This window comes from Phocoena phocoena, chromosome 4, assembly GCF_963924675.1.
Source record: "Phocoena phocoena chromosome 4, mPhoPho1.1, whole genome shotgun sequence".
NCBI lineage: Eukaryota > Metazoa > Chordata > Mammalia > Artiodactyla > Phocoenidae > Phocoena > Phocoena phocoena.
Window position 1 is genome coordinate 52,269,587 of NC_089222.1, and position 22,965 is coordinate 52,292,551.

Consider the following 22,965-nt stretch of genomic DNA (forward strand, 5'->3'; position numbering starts at 1 on the left):
AATCCTTAGTGAATACACATGAATATGCACATATACTGTAAGTGAACTTGGGTAGACCTGGTGTACTTTAGTCAACGTTGAAAGAGCAAGACAGGTGAAAGAGGCGGCAATGGTTGCTTTATAAGCTGTTTAACTAAGTAAGACGAATTTGAGCAAGAGTCAGGCCAAACTTGCTGAGAACATTTATTGCTGCCAGTTGAGATTAACGAAGTGTAGACCCTCTTTGCCAAGCGGGGCACCACCTCATTTCTTTTGGCGTAGGCCTTTGTTGCTGGGCTGTCACAGTCAGGCTGGCGAGATGCCATTGGCCCTTTTTCTGGAACGTCTCGGTGGTGTTGCCTGCTCTCCAGTGACTAGCTTTTGCTGTACAGTTTGAAGCTGCTTCATTTTTGTTTTTTGCCTTCGAGCAGTTCTCTGTTTTTTAGTTTTTAAGAAACTATCCTCTAATTGGTATAGAAAGTCTTCAATTCGTCCAACCTAGAAGAAATAAACAGATACAACAAGATTCGTTGTTGTTTCCCCAGGTTTTGTGTACTTAGGAATATGGTGAGGAACTTAAAAGTAAACGGCACATACAGGTCCATGTTGGAACAGGACTGGCGGAGACAGACACAATTAAGTGTAAAAGCCCCCTTTTTGTTTTAATTTCAGGGTCCTTTGTTTTACCAACGTGAAGCAGACATGCAGGAATTTGCTTTACCACTCAGTGGTAATGAGTGGTATCCCCATATTGGGGATGGGACTGGGGATTATCATCACCTGCTGTCTTTACTGGTCAGTAGAACCAGGGATTTCGAAAAGGAATAAATGGTGAAAAATCATTCAATTTTCTGAAAGAATAATGAAACAAAATCTACTCCCCTCAAAACCAGAGATTCTAGCCCTGGTATACCCCAGGCCACCTTGGGAGAAAAATGAATATTCCACATTGTCTTAGCAAGAGCCATTTCTCTTTTAAATCAAAAGTTGAAATAAAATAAGATAAAATAACGATATACAAAACAATAGTTCTTAGAAATAAATTATTTGTCTTTCTCCAAAGAAAACTTATCATTATTCAGTGACAGTTGGTTGAATGTATTATACTATTTGTCAGAGTAAAACAGTTTACATATCTGCTGAGTTGGGCTTTCATGATGAAAAACAATTCATACTTAACCCTGATTCCCAAGACCTGCATATTGTATTAGTCTAAAATCACTCACTGAAGAACCTGTTGTCGTAAAGTTAGCTCAAAGCTAGAGCACTTACTCTTCAAGGTATATTAACGTATTGTCTACTTAAGATAAAAGCGCTTACAAGTTCAATTTTCCGGTTTTGAGCTCTACTTTTAAATCACTTGATTCATCATTCAGAGTAATAGCCAAAAGATAATTCAGGTTGTCAAAAAGAGAGTAATAAATGGTAGCACTCATTTATATGTTAGAGTTAGGTCTTATATCACACAAGGTGATGAAAACTGTCCATTGGTTTCCTTAAGAAAATAAGATAATTTATTTATGTGAAAACAATTCTTTTTGAAAACCTAAAATTACTTCAGGTAAATTTTTCCAAAAGTACATATTTACGATATCTGATTATTGCAGCAATCATCAAAATGATTTGACAGAATATTTTTGGATCCTGTTGTGAAGTCAATGCATTATTCTAGGTATTCCATCCACTTTTACTATCCAACTTACACCAAAACCATAAGTAAAAAATTAACACAGAGCACAATCAAAATAAATACGATGGATAGCACTTTACTGTTGCTTCGATAGAGTTGATTACTCACTCATGTTATTTGTGCTGAAAATGTATGGTTTAAGTCAAAGCTCTTTACAGTGATAATGTTTGCAGTTAGTCCAAATACAGTTACAATTACAACCCTAATGCAGCAAGAAGAGCTTCCTTCAATGATACAGAAAAATAATTGTTTTAAAATATCCATTAGGTGGCTGCTATCTTTTTTAAAGATTGTGTTTATTAAGAGCAGTGTTGACTAACTGGTTTGCCTTTCATTAAAAAAGGCAAAGAAGAAACACAAGCTATGTCATTGGAATAGAGAGTACTGCTGAATTAAACTGGGAGGTCTAGAGTACAGACTATGTACATGTCTCACCTGGCCTAGGTGTTCACCTCCTGCCTGGTCTGTCTACATGCTATCCTTTTAACCCATTCTCCTAAGAATACTGGAATGATCTTTTTAAAATGTATATCTGGTCACATTTCCCCCTGCTTAAAATGCCTAAGTGGATTCCCAAGCCCTTAACATGATCTACACAGCTCTGGGTGATCTGGTTACACTTCTGTCTCTAATTCTGTCTCCTGTCACTACATTTGCCTTAGCCCTGTGGTACATCTCTCAGTTTTCTAAACACAACCGTGCAGCATTCTCTGCACCCTTGATCTTCCTAATTCTATGTCCTCTGATGGAATACTCCCATTGGAACCCTTACATATCCTCTGGATTTCAGGTTCAACATCAGTGCCTCAGGGACATACTTCTTGATAACCCAGACCAGTTTGGGGCTTTCAGTAACATATTCCCACAGCAGCCGATTCATCTCTTTGCATATTGTAAGTTTTTACTTAATTGTTTATAATGATTTATATAATATCTATCTTCCCATCTGGGCTTGCTCCATAAGGCAGGCAGCTAGGTCCATGGTGTTCACTATTCCCAATAACTAGAATATGGTAGACCCTCAACAATCCTACTCTCTGATAATAGAGCTGAAGACATCAGTGTGTTCAGAAACCAATGTGTTTTTCCATACTCAAAGTGATGACTGGTATGAAGCATATCAGAAGGCTTTCTTTTCTCTTAAAGATTAATCACTTTCATATCCCATCATTCTATTACCATTGTTTAGCTTTGAGTCTAGGCAAGGTAATAACAAGGTGTGGTCTCCATACTTGAAACAGCCAAAAGTAGAAAGGGCACTGGGAAAGGAGTCAGGAGTGTTGAGTTCTGTTCTTGGCCTGGCTTATAATCTTGATCTGTGACACCAGAAAAGTCACTGGCCTTTCTGAGCTTCAGTTTTCACCAGCCTTCAGTAAAGAAAGGGGTAGCCCGGATAATTTCCAAGGACACACCACGCCAAAAAATTCCATGACTTGTACTCACATCAGATTTAAGTTTGTCCAGTCTTAAGATGTGCCCTTATAATTTTCAAACCAGAGGTTATTCTCTTAGATTATACCATTAGATGAATGACAGAACATGCAGTAAAGTAAGTCAGTTTTAGCTTCTGTAGTTACTGAAGTGTAGGAGAGCTGCAACATGTTTTTAGTAAAGCTGGTTCTTTATTTTCTTTTTTTAAGTCAAGGAAAGAAAAATGATGGTTGAAGAGAAAATAGATTCATATAACTAAGAAGAACAGATTGCAAATGATAGAAATTTCTATAAAGCCCTTAGGGAAATAAAACACAAAGAAATATGTAAGGAAGGAAATGAGCCAGTTTTTGGAGCAGAGGCCTTATTAGACCTTCTTTGTAGTATAGGGTCTACTTGCTTAACTATATCAGATAGTCTCCTTGGTCATTCTGGGTCTAATTTTCCCATTTGCAAAATGGGCAGATAACATTTTCTTGTCTATCTGTGTGCCAGTGCTGACTTGGCATTACTGAGATGTGAATATCAGACCAAATGAGTTTGTAGAGAATTTGGGGATTCTGGATGATTGAGGGGAACTGAAGTTCTCAGTAAAAGGGCAGATTCTCACCTATCATATGGTTGTCAATCTTAATCCTCATCAAAGAGTTAGGAAATTGTTATCGACTAATTTCTGAGGATTTTAAAATTCTTAGGCACAAAAGTCTGTCAGTCATGACTTACTGTGGAGTCAAAAGTTCAGAACAAAGATGACTTTGAAACCACAAAAGAGAAGACAGCCTGAGAAGTACAGGAGATTTCAAAGTTGAAATTCTAACAGTACAAAAACAAATAATACCAATTAAGAAGAAATGTGGAGGTAACTAAACAGACCAATATGTATTATAGGAAAATTTCTAATCAGCTCAGATCTCAAAGGAAGTACTTTCATTCTTTCATGAAAATATTTATTAAACATCTACTGTGTACAATATTTGGCACTGTACTAAGGTGATAAGCAAAAATATCGAGATGGTTGTTTATGAGGAACTCATTCATGTAGGAGAGGCCGTTGATGAAAACATGATTGCAACAAAGCATGCGTGTTTATATAAGAATTATGTACAAAAAGTTGTGTTAGCAAAAATGTCAGAACAGTGAGTTCTATCTGAAGGAATGTGGAGGTATATTGGAGGTGATAGGAGCTGGGTCTTTGCCAGGACAAGAAACTCATTCCAGACAGAGGAAATGGGATCCAAAAAAGCAAGGTTGTGAAAGAACATGGGCTATTTGACAGGGGTGGGCCACATAGCATAGATGTGGCCATGGGGGAACAGAGAGTAGAGATATACACAGCAGGAAATATAGATTGGGGTCAGCTTATAAAACGTTGAAAAATACTTAGCTATGTGGTTAGGAAGATAAATCTGGTGCATTGTTTGGGGTGGAATGCAGCCAGGGAGACTAGAAGCAGGTGGATCATTTAGGGCCCAGTGCAGTATGATATGAAAAATACTATTGGGGCCTGCATCAAGGATTTAAGAGATGTTTGGGAAGTAAGAGCTATAGTCTTGATGAAAAATTCTGTGTTGGGGTTAGAAGGCAAGCAGAATTAGTAATGACTCTGAAGTTTCTCATTTGAGACATTGATGGTATCTTAATGAGGTAAGGAATAAAATTCAATGAACAGTTTTAGGGAAAAAGGATGAGTTTGATTAGTGAGAAATATAAGAGGTAGAAAAAGGTCCCATAATCAGGAATGTGTTAAAAAAACTGGACCTATAATAATAGCCTAGTACTAGGCTAAAAGTCAGAATGATGAAAACTCCTAATAGAAAAGAAAAAACAACCCACTATTTTGTAGTTTACCATGTGAAAAGCATTTTGGCAGTTAAACAGTCCTAAGAAAGACAAACAAAAAATGACGCTTTCAGTTATTCAGAACAAAAAGGTGGTCATGGCAGAGAGACAGCCTGCTGGGTCAAAGTCAGATATATCTGGGTGGGAATCCCAGCTCCAGCATGTTCTTCGTGGCTTTTGGGCAAACTTATTTAATTTCTTGGAACGAAAGTTTCTTCATTGTCAATTGCTTCACAGGGTCCTAATGAGATTAAATTAAACAATTTATGTGAAGTATTTGCATAGGTTTAAATTGCTATTATTTAGTGGTAGTATTAATACTTGAATCTGGAAGTGTATGCCCAGTAAATAGAAAAAAATACAAATAAATAAAACATACCTATAAAAGTGAAATAAAATTAAAAGCTAAACAACTTTATCTAATAGTTCTTGTGTTTTTGACCTCCACTCTGTGGAGGTTGCTGCCTCAGTAACTGTGCTAAGTGTAGGTGTTTGACATACTTTAAAGTCTTGTGATTAGGTCTCAAAATTCCACTATATAACAGACAAAATTAAGAGGGGGCAGAGAAAGGAGTGGGAAGATATGAGTTTCTGATATTACATATTAGCTGCAAATTCAATGTAAATCAACAGTATTCCCTGGTTACCCAAAACTGATCTGATTATAGACTACAATATTTAAAATGTGTCTCAAAGGGGGCAATAGTTTTTCCCTTTTCTGGTCAGGTCCTGTTTCATATGGGCTATCATGCTCGGTTCTGGGTATGTCCAGGGTCTTAACTCCAATTTGTATGATGAAACATTGGAGGATCTGGAGGTGTTTACTGGGGAGAAGAGAATACATAACAGGAATCTGTGATATCTTTAGGTATATCAACATTGTTATGTGAAGGGGTGATGAATTTGTTTTGTGTTAGTTTATACATTTGAAAGAGTACTATCTAGAATTACCAGTTTGATTCTCAGTTCTTTCACTGGTGATGTGACTTAAATTCTGAACTTTAATTTTCTCATCTCTAGTGGAAATAACAAATTAATAACCAGAGTCTATTTACAGGTTTTTTGTGAGGATTAAATGTCTTGATGTTTGTGGAAAGCTCTTCATAAATGCCTAAGTCCTCTACAAGGATTATAATAGCACATTGTGTAGTGCCTGGTGGTTTCATAATAGGTTCTCAATAAATATTTGTTGAAGTGATAAACAGCTAAATGAGTAGTTAAATGAATAAAAAAGTAGATATTATATTTTCACAACTGTATAAAAAATGGAAGGGGTTTTAGGGTAAGGTATAGTGACCCTCATCACCAGAGACTGGAAATCAAACATTAGATGACTTTTTTGGCAGGTATGAATTATTTGGGTCATGTGTGAGCTGAGGGTTGGATTAAAGAAGCTTTTAACATCCATTCCAACTTTAAGGTACTACTTTAATGATGTTTAGTTTGGCCTGGATTCACTGTATAGAAATGTGCTCAGTGGAAGAAGGACCCATTGCAATTTGCCTTGTACCACATTGGAGAAGCACTATGGAAATGAGAGGGATCCAACCACTTCTGTTGTTGTAGTTTTGTATATAAAGAAAGGTATCGAACTGGTTGATATAAACCCCCATGGATACTAGGGTTCTCAGTACTTCGTTGTATTTTACTTATAAAATGATCATATCTATAAGACCTATATCTTTTTCTCCAGATGTATCAATATTTTGTCTTGCATCCAAAGGACCCCTATTACAGATTAGCTTAACACTAGAAGGTAGTTTATAGCACACTTTCTTTCTTACCCTATTAACTGCTTCAGATTATTCAATCATCAGATTATTCGTTTTCTCAGTTAATGATTTTTTTAGCGTATCGAAACTTAAGATTTTTCTACTAGATTCCAGGATAAAATGCAACGTTTTTACAGATTAAAATGTTTTCCCACATAAAACCACTTCATAGTCACTTTCCGTATAGGCGTGATAAAAACGTACTTGAATATTTTCTCCAGTAGTCTTTTACTATAAAATTGGTTTGTATCTTTTGTGTAGGTGGGAAGTATGGGGATGCTCTGAGGTCAGGAGATCCTCTGTTCACTTGAGAGCTTTCTTGTGAAGGAGGATTGCTACTGACTCACTCTCGTTTTGTGGGGCTGACTGTGGCTTCATTTGCACATTGATCCAACCTATTTTCATTTGGTAATTGAAGGCATGTGAGCCAGAGGTGAAAGCAATAGTACCAGTTTCCATTCTTTATGCAAAGGCTGGCCATGAGACCAAGGGCATTGCTGGGGGAGAAACTGAGTTTTAGAACATAGAGAGTTAGAAATGGGGACAAACTAAGGAAAAAAATGACAAGAAGCTCAACACAAGCAAAGCTGATAAGAGATGATAACAGAAAGGGACACACAGCCATGGCCTAATAGAGCCTTGGAAGGGGAGTCATTCAGATGGGGTGAGGGGGAGGAGAGTCACCGTGAAGATCTGGGTGGCCCTTTCCCTCCCAGAGTCATTTAAAATGAAACACTACTGGGATGAGTTGAATTTCGTTCCCTCGTAATTCCTGTGTTGAGGTCTTAACCCCCAGTATTTCAGGATGTACCCTTATTTGGAGATAGGGTTTTTATAGAGACCATCAAGTTAAAATGAGGTCTTTAGGGTGGGCCTTAACCCCAAATGACTGGATAACGGGATATTTGGACCCAGTCACTCACACAGGAAGACTAACTTATGAAGATGAAGGCAGTGGTTGAGGTGATGCTCCTACAGCCAAGGTATGATAAAGATTGCCAGCAAACCACCAGAAACGAGGGGAGAGGCATGGAACTGATTCTTCCTCACAGCCCTCAGAAGGTACCAACCCTGCTGACACTTTGAATTTGGACTATCAACCTTCAGAACTGTGATGATAAACTGTTGTTCAAGCCACTCAGTGTGTGGTACTTTGTTACAGCAGTCTTAGCAAATTAATACAGCTATAGACAGTCCCTGACTTATGATGGTTCGACTCAGAATTTTTCAACTTTATGATGATGCAAAAACGATATGCATTCAGTAGAGACCGGATTTTGAATTTTGGTCTTTTCCTGGGCTAGCAGTATGGGGTCTGATACTCCTGTGATGCTGGACAGCCGCAGTGAGCTGCAGCTCCCTGTCAGCCCTGTGACCCGAGGGTAAACAACCCATACACTTATAACCATCCTGTCCCCATACAACCATCCTAGTTTTCACTTTCAGTACAGTATTCAGTACCGTAAATTACATGAGCTACTCAATACTTATTATAAAATAGGCTTTGTGTTAGATGATCTTGCCCAACTGTAGGCTAATTTCAGTGTTCTGAGCACATTTAAGGTAGGCTAGGCTAAGCTATGATGTTCAGAAGGTTAGATGTATTAAATAATTTCCAACTTACAGTATTTTTAATTTATGATGAGTTTATTGAAATGTAACCCCAGTGTAAGTTGAGGAGATCTGTACTAAGCCATATAGCTCAATTAAGTTCTAATTTTCCCCTCATACATAACTTTGATAATTTCTACCTTTCACTTTTCCTGTCGGTTGATGCTCCCTACTTTGTTGGTGTCCCCTGCACAGGCTTAGTGTATACCTTGGGAAACAGTGTAGTTTCTTTCCAATAATGGCAATTAGAGGAGGTTGATCTCAAACATAAATGCATGGGTAAATTATGCAGAGAAGGAAGACACTGGGCTTGAAATGGGACTTCCTATTGGATTTCATGTAGTCTGGATTTAGGAGAGAAGATTAGGTATGTTTGTACATGTTCATGCATCAGGAATTGGGTGCACAAAGGATTTTTTTTTTAAATAAAGCTTTTAAAGATGTCTTCTAAGAAGACAAAAGATAGATGAAATAAGAATTGGATCCTCAGGAATAAATATCATGTTTCTCTGACTGTAGTGGTGGTTACAGAACGAGGATGTTTTTCCAGGGGTTAGCAGTGTGGACCACAGTGGATTTGATAACATTAGTTTCCTTGCTCTGTTCCAGTTTAGTTTCCAGACCAAATGCTTTTAAATATTTATCATCCAAAATGGTTTGAATTTTAATTCTTATTAGAATGACAATTGTTTTCAAACAGGCTTGAAATTAATTTCTAAAATAAACTTAGTTTCTGAAACAGAGTTGTTTCTGCTATTCATAGTATAGCAGTTTCCTTTAGCTTTTGGCTAGCATTCAAATAGGCAAACAAGCCTCATATTTCTCCATTTAAATTTAGTGAATTTTGTATGTTAGTTGGTATTTTAGTCATAAAAAAGTACAATGTGGAAATCTAAGTCATCTACCTGTGATATGTTACAAAATGTGCAAAAAACTTCCAGCTAAACTGTATTACCAAGTCCTAATTGAAAATTCCCATAATGATAGCACTTTAAAGAAATTATGTTTAGTATACAGTTAAAGCGCAATTATGAAACCTCGCTATCACTTCGTTCATGAAACAATGTATCATGGCTTTTTAAAATTTTAGTTTTGGGGATTTCCCTGGTGTTCCAGTGGTAAAGAATCCGCCTTCCAATGCAGGGGATGCAGGTTCGACCCCTGGTGGGGGAACTAAGATCTCACATGCCGTGGGGCAACTAAGCCTGTGCGCCACAACTACTGAGCTCTTGAGCCTCAACTAGAGAGCCCATGTGCCACAAAGTACAGAGACCACGTGCCCTGGGGCCCGCGCCATAACTAGAGAAGAGAAAACCCGCACGCCACAACTAGAGAGAAGCCCGCGCGCTTCAGTGAAGAGGCTGTGTCCCCCAACGAGTGCCGCAACGAAAGATCCCATGTGCTGCAAGGAAGATCTTGTGTGCTGCAACGAAGAACCAACACAGCCAAATAAATAAATATTTTAAAAAATAAAATAAAATTTTATTTTTCCACATTGAATGGCATAATTTATTTGGAGGTTTGAGTATATATTTTTTAAACTTTTTATTTTGAGATAATTGCAGATTCACATGCATCAGTAAGAAGTAATACAGGAAGAATCTGTGTATTCTTTATCAGTTTGCCCTAATGGTAACATCTTGCAAAACTGTGGTAGAATATTACAGCCAGGATATTAACACTGGTACAGTCAAGATATAGAACAGTTCCATCACCACAAGATCTCTTGTGTTGCCCTTTTATAACCACACCCACTTTCCTCCTGGCTCCACCTCCTTAACCCCTGGCAACCACTAATCTGTTGTCCATTTCTGTAATTTTTTCATTTTAAGAAGATTATATAAATGGAATCATATAGTATATAACTCCATTATTCTCTGGGGATTTATTCAGTTTGTTGTGTGTATCAACAGTTTGTTCCTTTTTATTGCTGAGTAGTATTCCATGGTATGGATGCACCACAGTTTAATGATTCACTCTTTGAAGGATATCTAGATTACTTCCAATTTTTGGCTATTATAAATTAAGTTGCTATGAACATTTGTATACAGGTTTTTGTGTGAACATTAGACTTCATTTCCCTGGGATAAATAAATGCTCAGGAGTATAATTGCTGAGTCATTTGTTAGTTGCATAATTAGTTTTTTAAAGAAACTGTCATATTGTTTTCCTCAGTGGCTGTATTGTTTTACATTCCCACGGGCAATGTGTGAGTGACCCAATTTCTCTGCATTCACACCAGCATTTAATGCTGCTACTAATTTTTATTTTAGCCATTTTGATAGGTGTGGAGTGATTTATCGCATTGAGGTTTTAATTTGCATTTCCCTAATAGCTAATGATATTGAATATGTTTTAATGTGCTTATTTGACATTCTCTTTGGTGAAATGTCTGTTCATGTCTTTTCCCCACTTTCAAATTGAATTAACTTTTTAAATTTTTACTGTTGAATTTTGAGAGTTCTTTATAAATCGAAATACTTGTCTTTTTTTGGGCATGTGGTTTGCAAATATTTTCTGTCATTCTGTAACTTGTCTCTTCATCCTTTTAAACAGAATCTTTCACAGAGTAAAAGTTCTCAATTTTGATGAAGTCTAATTTATCAATTAGATTTTTAGGGATCATACTTTTGGTGTCACGTCTAAGAATGCTTTGCATAGACTAAGATTCCAAAGATTTTCTCCTATGTTTTTTTTCTAAAAGTTTTACATTTTGAGTCAATATTTGTATCAAGTGTCAGACTTAGGTCAATTTTTTTGTTTGTTTTTTGGTTTGTTTTCACCTATGGATGTACAAATACTCTTGCACCATTTATTGAAAAGCCTATCTTTGCTTTATTGAATTGCTTTTGTGCCTTTATAAAAAAATCAATTGAGCATATTTATGTGAATTTACTTACGGTTTTCAATTTTGTTTCATTGATCTTTGTGTCTACATTCCACTAATACCACAAAGTCTTAATTACTGTAGCTATATAAAAAGTTTTGAAATCCGGTAGACTGATTCCTTTCAGTTCACTCTTTTTCTAAAGTGTCTTAGCTATTCTGTTTACTGTGGCTTTCCATAAATTTTAAAATAGTCTTGTCTTTATGAAAATTCTTACAGAGATTTTAATAGGAATTGCATTAAATCATCAATTTTGAGAGATTGATGTCTATACTATGTTGAGTCTTCCAATCCATGAACACAGCATGGCTCTCCATTTATTTAGATCTTTGCTTTCTTTCGTTACAGTTTCATAGTTTTCAGTATACAAGCTCTGTATGTTTTTTTTTGTTTTTTTGTTTTTTTTTGCCGTACGCGGGCCTCTCACTGTTGTGGCCCATCCCGTTGTGGAGCACAGGCTCCAGACGTGCAGGCTCAGCGGCCATGGCTCACGGGCCCAGCCGCTCCGTGGCATGTGGGATCTTCCCGGACCGGGGCACGAACCCGTGTCCCCTGCATCGGCAGGCGGACTCTCAACCACTGCGCCACCAGGGAAGCCCCTCTGTGTATGTTTTGTTAGAATTACACCAAAGCATTTCACTTTTTCTGAAATTTGTAAATGGTACTATATTTAACATTTTACTGTCCCTGATTATTGCTAGTATATTGAAATACAATTGAGTTTTGTATGTTTACCTTGCAACCTTAATGAACTCACTTATTTTAAGATTTTTTTTTTGGGGGTTTACTTTTTTTTTGTTTTTCTCTGTTGACAATAATACTTACATTATTGACAAAGTTTTATTTTTTCCTTCCTGATATATATGCCTTTTCTTCCTTTCTCTTGCCTTTCTGCAATAGGTGGAATTTCTAACAACAGTGTTGAATAACAGTGCTGAGAGCAGACATCCTTGTCTTGTTCCTGATTTTAGGGAGAAAGCATTCAGTCTTTCACAATTAAGTATGTTAGTTCTAGGATTTTTGTAGATGCTATTTAACAATTTGAGGAGATCCTCTTCTATTTGTAGTTGTCTGAGAGTTTTTATCATGAATGGGTGTTGAGTTTTGTCAATTTTTTAATGCCTCAATTGGTATGATTTTGTGACTTTTTTTCCTGTATTTTGTTGATATAGTAGATTACATTGAATTTTAAATATTCAGATAGCTTGTTTGCATCTCTTGAATGAACCTCACTTGGTTATGGCATATAATTCTAATATATTGCTGAATTCTATTTGCTGACATTTTAAAAATTTAAAAAAAGATTTTTACAGGTATATTCATAAGAGATATTAGTTTGCAGGGTTTAGGGGTGTTTTTTTTCCTTTGGTTTTTTTTTTTTGGTACTGTTTTTGTCTGTTTGGTATCAGGTAATACTAACTTTATAGCATGAATTGGAGAGTGCTTCCTTTCTCTTATACTTTTTGAAAGAGATTGTGTGGAACTGGTGTCAAACCAGCTGGGCTTAAAGATTTCTTTTGGGGGAGTTTAAAAATTATGAATTAAATGTCATTAATAGTTACAGAGTGATTCAACTTATTTCATATTGGGTGAGTTATGGTACTTTGTGTTTCTTGAGAAATCGGTACATTTCATCTACATTGTTAAATTTTTATGCGTAGAGTTAGTTGTAGTAGTCCCTTATTATAATTTTGATTTCTGCAGGGCCTGTAGTGATATCCTATTTCATTCCTGATATGGATGATTTTGTCTTCTCTCTTCTTTTCTTCATTAGTCTTACAAGAGGTTTGTAAATTTTACTGATATGTTTAAAGACCAGCTCTTTGTTTCATTGATTTTCTCTATTTTTCTGTTTACCATTTCATTGGTTTCTAGCCTTGCCTTTATTATTTCCTTTTATATTTCTGTTTTGGGTTTATTTTGCTCTTCCTTTACTAGGTTTTTGAGTCAGGGCTTCAATTATTATTTTTTTATTTTTATTTTTTGTAGTGTGTGGGCCTCTCACTGTTGTGGCCTCACCCATTGCGGAGCACAGGCTCTGGACATGCAGGCTCAGCGGCCATGGCTCACGGGCCTAGCTGCTCCGCGGCATGAATCCGTGTCTCCTGCGTTGGCAGGAGGACTCTCAACCACTGTGCCACCAGGGAAGCCCCAGGGCTTCAATTATTGATTTGAGATTTTTTTCCTCTTTTATAACGTATGCATTTGGTGTTCTGAGTTTCTCTTTCAGTGCTGTTTTTGCTGTATCCCACAAAGTTTTATATGTTATAGTTTAATTTTTATTCAATTCAGTGCTGTTTTTGCTGTATCCCACAAAGTTTTATATGTTATAGTTTAATTTTTATTCAATTCAGTGCTGTTTTTGCTGTATCCCACAAAGTTTTATATGTTATATTTTAATTTTTATTCAATTCAGTGTATTTTTTCATTTTCCTTGATACCTCTTTGTTCCATGGACTATTCAAGTATTTAGAACATTTACTGTTATCTTTTTATTATTGATCTCTAGTTTAATTCTGCTGTAGTTGAAGAAAACCTTCCTTAATATTTGTTTTTAAAAATCTGTCAAAGTTTATTTATGGCCCAGGATATGGTCTATTTTGGTATATGTTCTATGGACACTTGAAAAGATGTGTATTCTGCTGTTAGTGGATGGATTATTTTATAAATGTTGGTTAGATCCCATTGGTTGATGGTGTTATTGAGTTCTGATTTTTCTGTTTATTTGTTTTATCAACTGTTGAGAGAGAGGGTTTGAAATCTCCAACTATAATTGTGGACATGTCTGTTTTTCCTTTTAGTCCCTTGAGTTTTTGTTTCATATACTTTGCAGCCCTGTTGTTTGGTGCATACACATTTAGGATTGCTATGTCTTCTTGGTGGACTGATTCTTTTACTATTACATAATGTTTCTCTCTATAATGTCCTCTCTGTCCACTTTCTTTTCTCTGAAGTCTACTTTGTCTGATATTGATATAGTCACTACTGTTTTCCTTATATTAATATTTGTATTTACCTTTGATTTTTAGCCTGCCTATGTCATTATATTTGAAGTGAATTTGTAGACAGTATATAGTTGGATTATAATTTTAAATCAATTTTGCCAGTTTGTCTTTTAATTCTTGTATTTAGACCATTTACATTTAATATAATTGTTGGTATGTTAGGACTTAGTTTGTCATTTTATTTTTTGCTTTCTTTTTGTTTGGTTTTTGCTTTTTTTTCCTTACCTTCCTATGGATACTTGAACATTTTTTATAATTTCATTTTAATATATTTAGAGTGTTTTTAGTGTATTTTTTGTATAACATATTTAGTAGTTATGGTAGTTAAAGATAACTACCAAACGTAAGGTAGATAGCTAATGGGAAGCAGCCGCATAGCACAGGGAGATCAGCTCCCTGCTTTGTGACCGCCTGGAGGGGTGGGATAGGGAGGGTGGGAGGGAGGGAGATGCAAGAGGGAAGAGATATGGGAACATATGTATATGTTTAACTGATTCACTTTGTTATAAAGCAGAAACGAACACACCATTGTAAAGCAATTATACCCCAATAAAGATGTTAAAAAAAAAATAGATAAGCAGCAAGGATATATTATACAGCACAGAGAAACACAGCCACTGTTTTGTAATAAATTTAAATGGAGTATAATCTATAAATATTGAAAAAAAAAAGAAACCTTGCCTTTTTAAATGTCTCTTTACCTTCCTTCATTTATTTTTTCTCCTTTCTTAGTATATTAGTTATACCTCTTTTTTTTTTTGACTTTTTTTAGTGGTTGACCTAGAGTTTGCAATATACATTCACAACTAATCCAAGTCTACTCTCAAACAACACTATACCACTACACAGGTAGTGTCAGTACTGTATAATAATAAAATAATCCTAATTCCTTTCTCTAGTCCCTTGTATCTTTGCTGTCATTTTATTTATATATAAGCAAACATAAGCATTTGTATTATATATACATATATGTATATTATATATGTATTATATATATTATATATGTACATATATATGTATTATATAAACACACATGCCTAAAACATATACATAAGCATATGTAATTGAATATATTGTTGCTATTATTATTACACATCTTTTCTTGCATGCTGTCTATCCATTAGAGTTCTTAGTGTATTAATCATTGTTGTGTTAAATTTCTAGTCTGATAATTACAACATCTCTGCCATATCTGCTTCTGATGATTGCTTTGTCTCTTCAAATTGTGTTTTTGGCCTTTTGGTATGTATGCATTGTAAGTTTTTTTTTGTTAGCTGGACATGATGTACTGGGTAAAAGGAACTGCTATAAATAGACCTTTAGTAATGTGGTCCTCAGCTGTGAGGGGAGGGGAAGCATTCTATAGTCCTATGATTATGTTTTAGTCTTTTTTTTTTTTTTTGCGGTAGGTGGGCCTCTCACTGTTGTGGCCTCTCCCGTTGCGGAGCACAGGCTCCGGACGCGCAGGCTCAGCGGCCATGGCTCACGGGCCCAGCTGCTCCGCGGCGTGTGGGATCTTCCCGGACCGGGACACGAACCCGCGTCCCCTGCATCGGCAGGCGGACTCTCAACCACTGCGCCACTAGGGAAGCCCCCCCACACCCCAGAGATTTTAATACTCAGAGTTGTTGGCACAGCAATTTATCAGTTATAATTCCGGCTTTCCAACCCCAACACTGGTTCCCATGGCAGTTTCTGCTCACGAGTCTCTGCTCCAGAAAGCCACATCTCCCTGCATTCACCTCTTAGTCTCTCCTTTCTTGGGAGCAGTGATTTGTCCTGTGTTGTCCAGTCTCTTATTTGCCCAAGAAGAGTTATTGATTTTTTCAGTCTGTTCAGCTTTTTACTTGTTTTTAGGATGCAGTGGTGAATTCCAAGCTCCTTATATGTGGAACTGAAAAACAGAACTCCATGTATATTTAGAATCACATTACACGGTGTTATTATTTTTGCTTGCACCGTTAAACATAATGAAGAGGACAGTCTATTGTTTTTACTCATACTTCTGCTTGCTGTGTTCTTTCAGTTTTCTTGATATTTTACAGTTCTTTCTTGTATTGTTTCCTTTCTATTTAGAGAACTTCCTTCAGGCATTTTTTACGGTAAGTTATCTGACGACAAATTCTCTTAGTTTTCCTTCATCTAAGAATGTCTTGATTTTCTCTTCATTCCTGAAAGATATTTTTGTTCAGTATAGCATTCTGTGTTGACAATTCTTTTCTTTCAATATTTGAAAAATGTGCCACTTATTTTTGGCCCCCATATATTTTACTGAAAAATCCACTGTCATTCAAATTGTTTTTCCCCTATAGTTAGTGAATCATTTCTTTTTTTGCTGCTTTCAAGATCTTTCTTTATCTTTAAGGTTTAAAATTTAGACTGTGCTGCATCCTGGTGTGAATTTGAGTTTATCCTGTTTGGAATTCACTCAAATTCTTTTTTTTAAAAAAAATTAATTAATTGATTTATTTTTGGCTGTGTTGAGTCTTCCTTGCTGCTCACAGGCTTTCTCTAGTTGTGGTGAGCAGGGGCTTCTCTTTGTTGCAGTGCATGGGCTTCTTATTGTGGTGGCTTCTCTTGTTGCAGAGCGTGGGCTCTAGGCACGCGGGCTTCAGTAGTTGTGGCTCGCAGGCTCTAGAGCACAGGCTCAGTAGTTGTGGTGCACGGGCTTAGTTGCTCTGTGGCATGTGGGATCTTCCCGGACCATGGCTCGAACCTGTGTCCCTTGCATTGGCAGGCGGATTCTTAACCACTGTGCCACCAGGGAAGCCCCTCAAATTCTTGAATCTATAGTTTTCTGTCTTTTGCCAAATTATGGAGGTTTTCAGCTATTATTTCTTTGGGTACTTTTTCATTCCTGTCCATTTTCTCCGGTCCTAAACAAAAAATAGTAGATTTTTTGTTTTAGACTCACAGCTCCTTGAGGATCTTTTCATTTTTTTTTTCAGTCTATTTTCTCTGTTGTTCCAATTGGATAATTTATACTGTCTTATTGTCAATTCATTGATTCTTTCCTCTTTCCCATTCATTCTGATGTTGAGCCCCTCCATTGAATTTCTTATTTTGGTCATTATATTTTGCAGTTCTAAAATTTCTATTTGGTTCTTCTTAGGTCTTCTGTTTCTTTGCTGAGATTCTCTATTTTTTTATTGAAGTATAGTTGATTTACAATATTATATTAGTCTCAGGTATACAATGTAGTGATTTGAAATTTTTATGGATTATACTTCATTTATACTATAAACTATTAGCTATATTCCCTGTGCTGTACAATATATCACTGTAGCGTATTTTATACGTAGTAGTTTGTACCTGTTAATCCCCTACCTCTATCTGCCCCTCCCCCCTTCCCTTTAGTATGTTTTCTATGAGTTTGTTTCTTTTTTGTTATATTCATTTGTTTTGTGTTTTAGATTCCACATATAAATGATATCAGACTATTTGTCTTTCTCTGACATTTCACTAAGCATAATACTCTCTAGGTCCATCCACGTTATTGTAAATGGCAAAATTTCATTCTTTTTGATGGCTGAGTGGTATTCCATTGTTTGTGTATATATTTATACACACACGCACACACACACACACACACACACACACACACACCATATCTTTCTTATCCATTCATCTGTTGATGGGCACTTAGGTTGCTTCCATATTTTGGCTATTGTAAATAATGCTGCTATGAACATTGGGATGCAGGTATCTTTTCAAATTAGTGTTTTCGTTTTTTGGGATCTATACCCAGAAGAATGGAATTGCTGTATCATATAGCAGTTCTACTTTTAGTTTTTTGAGGAACTTCCCTGCTGTTTTCCATAGTGGTTGCACCAGTTTACATTCCCACCAACAGTGTACAAGGATCCCCTTTTCTCCACACCTCACCAACACTGAACACATATTTGTGTTCAAAAAGAACACAAATAACATTCTGACAGGTGTGAAGTGATATCTCATTGTGGTTTTGATTTGCATTTCCCTGATGATTAGTGATGTTGAGCATCTTTCCATGTGCTTGTTGGCCATCTGTATGTCTTCTTTGGAAAATGTCTATTCATGTCTTCTGCCCATTTCTTAATCAGGTATTTTTTAATATTAAGTTGTATGATCTGTTTATATATTTTGGATATTAACCTGTTATCAGTTATATTATTTGCAAATATGTTTCACTTATTCAGTAGGTTGCCTTTTTGTTTTGTTGATGGTTTCCTTTGCTGTGCAAAAGCTTTTAAGTTTAATTAGGTCCCATTTGTTTAGTTTTGCTTTTGCTTCCTTTGGCTTAGGAGACAGATCCAAAAACATATTGCTACAATTTATGTCAAAGAATATTCTGCCTATGTTTTCTTCTAGAAGATTTGTGCTTTCCAGTCTTATATTTGGGTCTTTAATCTATTTTGAGTTTATTTTTGTATATTGTGTGAGAAAATGTTCTAATTACATTGTTTCACATGTAGCTGTTCCAGTTTTCCCAGCACCACTTTTTAAAAATTATTTTTAAAATTTTTATTGAAATATAGTTGATTTACAATGTTGTGTTAGTTTCAGATGTAAAGCAAAGTGATTCAGTTGTACATATATATATATAACTTTCAGATTCTTTTCCATTATAGCTTATTGCAAGATACTGAGTATTGTTCCTTGTGCTGTACAGTAGGTTCTTATTGGTTATCTATTTTATATATAGTAGTGTGTATATTGTATTTTTATTTTATTTTATTTTTTTTGTGGTATGTGGGCCTCTTACTGTTGTGGCCTCTCCCATTGCGGAGCACAGCCTCCGGATGCGCAGGCTCAGCGGCCATCTGACTTACTTCACTTATTATGATAATCGCTAGGTCCATCCATGCTGCTGAAAGTGGCGTTATTTCTTTTTTATGGCTGAGTAATATTCCATTGTGGATATATATATATATATATATATCCCCCGCATCTTTATCCATTCATCTATTGATGGACACTTAGGTCACTGCCATGTCTTGGCTATTGTAAATAGTGCTGCAGTGAACATTGGGGTGCATGTGTCTTTTTGAAGTATGGTTTTCTCCAGATATATGCTCAGGAGTAGGATTGCTGGATCATATGTTAACTCTGTTTTTAGTTTTTTAAGGAACCTCCATACTGTTCTCCCTAGTGGCTGCACCAATTTACATTCCCACCAGCAGTGTAGGAGCGTTCCCATTTCTCACACCCTCTCCAGCATTTATTATTTCTAGACTGTTTGATGATGGCCATTCTGACCGGTGTGATGTGGTATATCATTGCAGTTTTCATTTGCATTTTCTAATAATTAGCGATGTTGAGCATCATTTCATGTGCCTATTGGCCATCTGCATGTCTTCTTTGGAGAAATGTCTATTTAGATTTTCTGCCCAATTTTGGATTGGGTTGTTTGTTTTTTTGATATTGAGCTGTATGAGCTGTCTGTATATTTTGGAAATTAACCACTTGTTGGTTCCATTGTTTGCAAATATTTTCTTCCATTCTGTAGGTTCTCTTTTCGTTTGTTGATGATTTCCTTTGCTTGTTATTTATTAAGTCCCAATTTTTCTGGCTGTGTTCTTGTTTCTTTCTGACTCTTTAGAAGAGTGCTCTGCTAGTTCCTTCTCTTATTATCTTCTTGCTCTCAAAGGAAGATTAATAAAAGGAAGTCATCTTTAGAACAGTGGCTGGCTCTCTGTGCCAGACACATTGAGGAACATGTGAGTCAAGGGTGAGGGTAGTCTTGACTCCAAATCCAGATAGTAGCTCCTTAGACATCGTACCAGGGATGTGGAATGGGTGTCTCGTTGGGTGTCAACCTCAGTCTCTCAGGGGTGGCTGATGGGCTGGAGGACTTGGGAGCTTAAAGCTCAAATCAAATCAGCTGGGTCCAAGCCCAGATCCCATTTCTAGGGCAAGTGGTGGTGGTTATTTAGGAGACTGGAGAGATGCAGGAAGCAGAGGACAGCTGAGTGGGGGAGCTGACAAGCCTGAATGGCAGTGTGCATATCCTTCACTTGCTGAAGCCTCCATGGACTGCGACCCATGGAGATGTTGCCGCCATGAGGTCGCAGAGGCGGGGATGGGGGGAGGGGTTCACCGCTGCCTCAAGGCCTGGGCCCAGCTGGTGGGTGGCTGTGGTGAGGGCTCTGGGGCTCCATGGGACACAGCCCTCAGCCTGTCCCCAGACACCCAGCTCACCTGCTGGCGCCAAGGCCAGGTGGCCTGGAGGGCCTGGGGAGAAGGCCACAGTTGGCCTCTCACCCTGCTCTCTGCCACAGGGACCCCCAGCACCACTTACTGAAGAGACTTTCTATTCCCCATTGTATATTCTTGCCTCCTTTGTCATAGATTAATTGATCATAAGTGTGTGGGTTTATTTATGGGCTCTCTTTTCTGTTCCATTGATCTATGTGTCTATTTTTGTTCCAGTACCATACCATTTTGATTACTATAGCTTTGTAGTATAATCTGATGTCATATTTTAAAATTTGGTTTAAGATGTCTCTAATTGCTCATTAGAACGTTTTTATGGTGGCTGCTTTAAAATCTTTGTCAGATAATTATAATAGCTCTAACATCTTTGTGTTAGCATCAGTTGATTGTCTTTTATTATTCGGTTTGAGATCTTCCTGTTTCTTGGTATGATGCATGACCTTTGATTGAAATCTGTACATTTGGGGTATTAATGTTATGAGAGTCTGGATCTTATTTAAGCCTTCTGCTTTAGCTGGGTTTTCTGACACTGCTATGGCAAGAGGTGGGAGGGACATTGCCTCATTACTGCCAGGTGGGGATAGAAGGTCAGGTTCCACTCTCGGCCTCCATTGACACTTGAGGGAGGGGTTCCTCATTACTTCTGGCTTGGCATGAGCATTCAAGCTCCTCGCTAGGTTTCCACTGATACCTCTCCAGCAGTACCTCATCACTGCTCCCCATGTGACCTCCACTGACATCACATTGAGGAGGCAGGCTCATGACTGTTGGTGGGTGGTGAAAATTCTGACCATCTACTAGGCCTCCTCTGACACCACACCCAGTGGGGACGAATATCTAGGCTCCCTATTTAGTTTCTTTGACACCACCCTTTTCAGGTGGGAAGGTTGAGACACCTTATTATAGCCCGGTGAGGGAAGAAGTCTAACTCCTCACTTGGGCTTTGCTGACATGGCTGGGGTTGGATCACCATCTTTTTTCTGTGGTGTTTGGCTGGAGTAGGATGATTATTGCCTAAGAACTTTCTGTCTTGCTAGGCTGCCTTTTTCCTTGTCCTTTGGCTGGAGGGAGCTGGATTTTGCTGGGTTTTTTTGTGTGTGTCTGCACATGTTAGTGTTTCTGGGTTACCGGGTTTCGTCATCAAGAAGTGTGGAATGTATGAGGCAAAATAAATAAATTTAAAAAAATCCAGTGAACTCATCACCGTGTTATTGCTCAGGTCCCCATGTCTCTAGGTCATTTCCCTTTTCATTCCACCTTTCAGAGTCTTATATTTGTATATAATGTCCAAGGTTTCACTTAATGTGAGGAATAGGGAAAAGCATGTCTCCTCCATATTCCTGAAAGTGGAAGCCCTCTATCACGGCTTTAAAAAAATGATTTCTGACCTCTGTTCCTCAGGGAGATGTACTTTTATTTCTTGTATCTGTTTTCCCAGTTGCTTCTGAAAATCATCATCAGTATGATGAAGTGAATCAGTGAAGCTGAAGGGGGTCTCCTCTCCATAAGAGGTATTGGGAAGTTAAAAGCTTCTCGAATTTCTTTCAATTCAGTAAGAAAGAAGCCTAACTTTATCCTATCTGTGGGTCAGGATCTCTAACATTGGTCCATATGCATCTTTTCACCAGCCACCTCATGTTCTTCTCCAGAATCTCTTCTCCAGCAGAAAGCCATATTAGCAGAGTACACATATGTTTTACACATCCAGTTTTAATGATGCTAAGAGATATGGGCGTGTTGGTGCTTATGGCATTTGTATGTGTTTTTGACTACAGTCTTGTTCCCTCCTCCACATGCACCATTTTAAGAAAGTCACAATTGGAATGATAAATGACCCCATACCTTCCTTTAGGGCTGCATGTAAAGGTACTTTTATTTTTACCCTTCTCCAAAAGATGAAAGATATAATGAGTACACTATAAATTGACTGAAAGAGTGACAAGCCAATTGCTCTGAACTCTGTATTAGTCTCACTTTCAATACAGAATGAGAAGATGTCCTATTGTTCATTTAGCTACCAAGTGGTATAAGCTGATATTTTGTTATTCTCTAGAATTATAAAGGATTGCAAAACTTAATGTGTAAAATACATGCAGTAAATGCTGGGCTGCCAAGCAAAAGAGATATTAGGTAATTTAGAGAAAGTAACTTTTAGAATGAACAGCAAACTCTTCAGTTCAAAATGAAATTGAGATATATGCTCCCCTCCCTTGCTCCAGAATATTTCACTGAACTTCTGAAAGATTCATTTTGAAAAGCCTTTACAGAGAGAAAAACACTGATAGGTTTGGAGTCATCTGAGCATTTCCAATTTCTGTTTTAGTCACCTCCCTATATTATTAGCTCCCTAGTAGGACAGGCAGGGAGGGGTTCCTGGAAGGGGAGGTGTTCCTGGAAGTGGAGGAGTAAACAGTGTGCTGTCCAGTCCTGGCCACAAGGCCTCTATGCTGTGAGGTAAGGTGTGGAGGGGTTACAGTGATATGTGCTTCTGAAACTATGTTTTCATTGAGATCCTGGTGCATTTCAAAATACTTATTCAGATGTCTCACCAGAAAG

General features: G+C 37.2%; 1 protein-coding gene across 1 annotated transcript in view; it reads right to left on the reverse strand.

Moving 5' to 3' along the window:
• Positions 1-285: 285 nt before the first annotated feature.
• Positions 286-22,965, reverse strand: part of SPATA16 (spermatogenesis associated 16) — a 225,920-nt gene continuing 203,240 nt past the window's right edge. The window contains exon 10 of the mRNA XM_065875819.1: positions 286-477. Coding sequence (XP_065731891.1) covers positions 286-477 — 192 coding nt within the window. The remainder of the gene's footprint in view (positions 478-22,965) is intronic.